Raw genomic sequence first — 6,008 nt, forward strand, 5'->3', positions numbered from 1 at the left:
AAGCGTTTCCAGCGGACCTGAAGTTTCTTTCGGCCAAGGTTGCCTTGCTCTTGGCTCTGATGTCGGCCAAGAGGGTCAGCGACCTGGCTGCCCTCTCTGTGGCCCCTTCGTGTCTCAGGATCCAGGGGTTCTGCGCCCTAACTGCCTTAATGCCTAAGAGCATCACGAGCCCTGCACGGCGGCTTCCTGGTCGTCCCTGTGCTCTTTAGTCCATTTCTACTCGCAGGATTGTACTCGTCAGGATGATGTAAACCTCTCACAGGCTGTGCTCAGGGGGCTTTTGGCTCACACTGCTGGGAAGTGAGAGGAACGTGTTGTTACTTAAGAATAGGAGCTCAGATTAGGATCACTCTTTTGAAAAAAACAACTGCATCTCCAACAATTCTTCTGCAACGTTTATGTCTGCATTTCTGGAATGGAAATCATGTTGTGAAATTTTGGTATTATTGCAATTAAAGAGGCTTTCTTAGAAACTAGGGTACATGTCGACTTCCTGTGGGTTTTTAAAAAATAATTGTTTTATACTGTCGTTTTATTTACAGGTGGTTTTAAGCTCAATCATTTGAGGGGTGGAGTAACATCAGGTTTGAAGTCCAGAACTTGACCTTCTAGACCTAAGTTTATTCAACGATGTGTCACCAGCAGAGGGCAGTCGGGGTTTTCAAAAAGGGACACGACAAGCACAATCCGGCCAGGACCGGTTTCACTGTGGAGTAGTAGTAAAATAAAGTAAACAAGGATGGGAAATGTGGGTGAGAAGTCTTGTTCGTAGTATTTTGTTTCTTGCATGTTTGTGTTATAAGACAGCCTTCACTTTAACCATGATGCCTTGATACAGCGTTTTTATTGTTTATAAAATATTTGTTCTGTTACTAGAACAGCTTTAAATATGGTAAGTATTTTCTGCTTACTTTAATAATTATTTAATAGTTCTACTACCCTGGATCTCGGGAGAAAGTCGTAGGCTACTTTTTACACCTACATTTAGCCTAATTGACACCTAGCTGCTATTTCAATATTAAATATAAATATTTATTTTTCACTTGAAAACCACACACATGTAGTGTGTATATAATGCTAATACAATAGTATGATAGTTATAGCTCTAAGTGCTGCTTTATGAGTTTTTTAAAAAACTTTTTTAATTTTAGTACATTTACATTTCGCTTATAACGATTATTTTACTTAAGTAAAATGTTGTCTTTTACTTATAATACAGTCATTTTGGTGGTAGTGTTTACATTACCTCGGGTACAGAATTGAAATAGTTTCTTCACTTCTGAATATCAAGCTATTTGGGATATTTACAGTTATCTATCAGTCTCATCCTCACTTTGTGGGTGAAGTTTTGTAATCGACTAAACACACATTTGTTCTGCCTAAATTGAGTTTTTGAGAAAGAGTAACCAAGTTTCATAATCACGTCCCGGTCAGCTGGTTGACCTATCAGGAGCCAGCAGCTCCGGGGCTGTGGCGTCACGCCGCGTCGTCAAACAGGACCCGGCCGGTTAACTTTTCAGTGAGACGCCCACTGGACCATCCTTCACGTTGCAGCATAAAGCTCCTGTGACGGCCGAGGTCCTGGTGTGTCGCTCAGAAGAACTCGCGTTCATTAACGTGGCTGCTGCTGTTTCTCGGACCCTCGACGGAGAGGAAACTTGACTGCGACAGAACAGTAAGGTGCGGAGCCGCTGCCCTGCCACAAGAAGAAGACTGCACCTTTTAATAACAACCCTCACCGTGTCCTTTTGGTTTATTGGACCCTTTTGACAATTACTCAGTTATCCTAGTAGCTGACCAACGGCTTCAGACTCGTGATGTCAGTCTCCCCATAAGATTTGAGGAGGCAGGTTAGAGAGGGTAAGGACGTTATATAACTTACTAATAATATAAATAATAATAATATATCATGCTGTGTAACATTTCAACAGCAGAACAAGAATAATCATATTGTGATGACAAGACCGCACACCTGGTCTTTGACTGATTTCTGTCTGTCTGTAGCCTGTGAATGTATTAAATGATATTGGTGTTGTTAGGCAATGTCTGCCAGCCACTTCACACCTTTCATTTCCTTTTATCTTCTATTCTTCATGGAGTCTTACTGAAGTATAAACCAAAAGTGCAGGTGTGGGATTAAACCCCACAAACATCTGTCTGGAGACAACAAACCAAGACATTGTTCAGACAAGAGAACCCCCCCACCCTGTGCTGAATCCATCCTTAGCCAGATAACTCCAGTGCTCATGCTTTCTACACACACACACACACACACACACACACACACACACACTACATTAGTTCATTGTGTGTTCAAATTCACTCAAAACAGGCACCAGGACATCCTAATATGCAGCACAGTGATCTTTGGTTAGTTAATGAATAGCTGTGTGTTGGGTGGTCACAAATAGGGGACACAGTGTCCGTCAGGTGACAAGTAATATTTAGCCTGCTGTGTGTGTGTGTGTGTGTGTGTGTGTGTAATCATTGCAGCCTGACCCAGACAGCAGGACTGTGCACATGCTCCATCATCAGCGAGAAACCCCATCACTGAGAGGCCACTTCTCATTGTGCCTCTTTTTTTTTCATTTCAGCACTACAGGAGTGAAAGACTGACAAAGGAGGAAAAACAGAAGAGTTTTTGGGTTGGGCAAAAAAAAGTAGACATCGTGCTGAAGAGCTATGGAGCTCTCACTGGTGAGTTTTTCAGCCGGAACAATTATGTACACTTTTGTGAACCTGATATTTAAGTGATGAGGTTTAAACATAAGGGTCATCCTTGTTGTTGAGCCTTTTCTCGAGATCAGGGCACACTGTCTGTCCGATAAAACTGTTCTGACATACTGATGACTAACTTTAGCCTCCTTTTTCTGACCGCCGGGAGTCCAGATGTGGTTGTAGAGCTGCAGATTAAGTGATTTGGGAGGGGGGACTGAGTGTGAATAACAAAGCAACATGGAGTTAAAATTTCAGTGTCAAGCACAATGTAATCTAGATTTAAAAGGTTATTTTAACCTGTGTTGTAAATATTTTTATATAATATTCTGATTGTAAAAATATGCTTGCATCACAGCTACATGGGTCATTTTTGGCCTGACATAATTTATAGGAACCAGCAGACCAAAAAAACAACAGTGGTGTAACACCCTCAAAGAACCAATACTTTAGTAATTTTTGTAATTTTAGGACACAAACATTTATTTGGAAAACAGATACTTGACTCACTGATGGTATCACTACTACAGCATGTAATTGTAGCACAATTTTAGCACACAGTGCTAATGCTGTAAATCAAGTGATTATTAGCTACCTCCTGTCAAGCTTTCATTAAATCCTCCCTCTCTTTCACTTCTCACCCCCTCCTCCCCTCAGGCTCACCCAGCTATCAAAGCCTTCATGTGCGGCTCCCTCAGTGGGACCTGCTCCACACTGCTTTTCCAACCTCTCGACCTGGTCAAGACCCGTCTGCAGACTTTGCAGAGTGGCAAGCAGCCTGGGTGAGTCTGTACACACACACACACACACACACACACACACACACACACACACACACACAGAGTTATCAGTATCACTAGCTGCCTTGTGACCCCTGACTGCAATATTGACTGGATGAACACAAAAGAAAGGTTTGCCTCAGCTAAATCTTGCATCACACATGAACGCAGTATTGATTATTTACCATCGACGACCTTTTCAGTTCGGGCAGAGTGGGGATGGTGGCTGTGCTCCAGAGCGTGGTGCGGACGGAGAGGCTTCTTGGACTGTGGAAAGGAATTTCACCGGTTAGAACCTCTTAATTCTGTCTCTCCCTTCTTTGTGTATCCAAAAAAGTGAACAAATTCACCAGCTTCAGAGTTCCCCTTTTCTCATTCTGCTCTCTCGTCCATCTGCTCCTCTAGTCCTTTGTCCGGACCATCCCAGGAGTGGGGATCTACTTCAGCACCTACTACTCTTTAAAGCAACACTTCTTCCAGGACCGCAGGCCGGGGGCCATGGAGGCCGTGTTGCTGGGAGGCGGGGCCCGGACTGTGGCAGGGGTCTTCATGCTGCCGGTCACTGTCATCAAGACACGCTTTGAAGTAAGCACAGGCAGACCTGTGCGTGCGTATGTGTGTGTTGTTATCACAGTTCATGAGAAATAGATTTTCCCTGAATGCTGCAATACCACAACTTCAACTAGTGGTTCTCAACCTTTTTGTCACCAGCATGTCTTACAGTATTTTTTTCATTCAATTGAAACATTTGATTGGGAGTTTGAGATGGTTATTGAATTATCAATATTATACAGATACTTTCGCCAATGCAAACAGCAGTCTGTATTTAAAGAAGATGCTACAATGCACAAAATGTTTTTAGTTTTGTGTGTTGTCTGTATTTGAACAAATGTGTTATGTGCGTATTAAACTAAACTAAATGTGTGTTTTGTGATTCAGTGCGGCAGGTACAGCTATGGGAGTGTGATCGGGGCTCTGCGCAGTGTGTGTCAGGCTGAAGGTCCTGCAGCTCTGTTCTCTGGCCTGATGGCCACCCTCCTCAGAGATGTTCCTTTCTCTGGTATCTACGTCATGTTCTACAGCCAGACCAAGGCCTCGTTGCCAAAAGGTACACACAAGAGGCCCTTCAGGAATAACCAGCAGCATGTTATAATTGACACAAAAAAACAGTAGCTGTTGGTCTCGTTTTAAGCTGTATTTTTTCTTTACATTTAAAAGCCTGAAACTAAATAGTAATTGTTTTTAATATCTATTACAATTAAATACCTAATGTCCATCTTCCCTCAAGAAATCAGCACGTCTGCTTCCGCCCCCCTGGCTAACTTTAGCTGTGGGATCCTGGCGGGTGTATTGGCCTCCCTGATCACGCAGCCTGCTGATGTGGTTAAAACACACGTCCAAGTCAATCCACAGCTGAGGACAGCGGAGGCTGTCAGATACATCTATACGGTAACTAGCTCACTCCTCTTTTACATAGTCGGGTCAAAATATGTGTTATTCTTTATTATCTTGCTCTTCAGGATTTCATGACCAGCATCAGTTGCATTTGGGGAAATCCAGTTGAACAGACCAACTGTGCAATACTATTAATGATTAAATGTGGCGCCTGTCTTTATTCTTCCACCTTGTCCTCTCTCGCTCAGGAACATGGACTCCAGGGGTTCTTAAGAGGGGCAGTTCCACGGGCACTGAGGAGGACCATGATGGCCGCCATGGCATGGACGGTGTACGAGCAGATGATGGCCCGTTTCGGATTAAAGTCTTGAAGGGGGTTGATGAAAAACTTGCAAGAGATAAAAGTCAAGTCACAGTGTGAAGACGGTAACGAGCATGAAAGGAAAGGCTACAGTAGAGATTCACCTAATCTTGTTTTGCTCATAAGTGTCAAAGGCTTTCAGTGGCTTTACATATGTCACTGCAACAAGAGATGAAGACTGGAGAGCAAAGAAAGCATCCACATGTTGTCTAAATGACTAACACATATTACAAGAGTGGTGTGGAGAATGTGCTTTCCTGGGTTATGGCTGAAGTTCAGGAACCAGATTTTTGGCCTGTGTTTAGTAACTCTGAAGAAAATATTTCATATAGGTATGCTGTGATGTTCTGTATTGCACTACAAGTTGTTAAAAAAATCTGATCCTTAATGAGTATTTGGAACCCGTCAATCATTGAGATTTTCTACGTTTTCAAAATGCCTCAGTGGGAATTCCTGCCTCTCCTGCAGTGGTGCAATCCTTAATTACTCAAGACAGTGTCCCAGATACAGCTCGGACTTCTGTAATGCACTTTAACCCCATCAGTTCTGTCAAGACACGCTTTGAAAGCTGTAGAGGCATATATAATATATTGCTATATTATTTGTAAAACGAAATAATATATGCATGCAATTTTTACTTGGTATATTCATCTGCCTTTAAAATGTAACATTTTTTTAAATATTTGTTGTTTACCATTGTAACTTAAATATGCTACCTTCTTAAGGATGTTTAAGAAAATAAAGCACTGTACAATATA

General features: G+C 42.4%; 1 protein-coding gene across 1 annotated transcript; it reads left to right on the forward strand.

The window, feature by feature from the left end:
* The first annotated feature begins 1,470 nt into the window (after positions 1-1,470).
* LOC119883343 (mitochondrial glycine transporter A-like) lies at positions 1,471-6,008 on the forward strand. The gene is made up of 8 exons (XM_038693948.1): positions 1,471-1,860; positions 2,595-2,697; positions 3,373-3,497; positions 3,698-3,782; positions 3,900-4,079; positions 4,434-4,602; positions 4,783-4,943; positions 5,138-6,008. Exons 2-8 carry the CDS (start codon positions 2,683-2,685, stop codon positions 5,258-5,260), a joined length of 858 nt encoding a protein of 285 aa, XP_038549876.1. The 5' UTR covers positions 1,471-1,860; positions 2,595-2,682; the 3' UTR covers positions 5,261-6,008.

Source organism: Micropterus salmoides, unplaced genomic scaffold (assembly GCF_014851395.1).
Source record: "Micropterus salmoides isolate LMB-PRFRI ecotype aquatic unplaced genomic scaffold, ASM1485139v1 Ms_hic_scaffold_10, whole genome shotgun sequence".
Classification (NCBI taxonomy): Eukaryota; Metazoa; Chordata; class Actinopteri; order Centrarchiformes; family Centrarchidae; genus Micropterus; species Micropterus salmoides.

Excerpts from the sequence above, each read along its gene's own strand:
- LOC119883343 (XM_038693948.1), top strand. Across the intron at positions 3,498-3,697 it reads CAGAGTGGCAAGCAGCCTGG|TTCGGGCAGAGTGGGGATGG; the intron begins GTGAGTCTGTAC and ends CGACCTTTTCAG. Across the intron at positions 3,783-3,899 it reads TGTGGAAAGGAATTTCACCG|TCCTTTGTCCGGACCATCCC; the intron begins GTTAGAACCTCT and ends CTGCTCCTCTAG.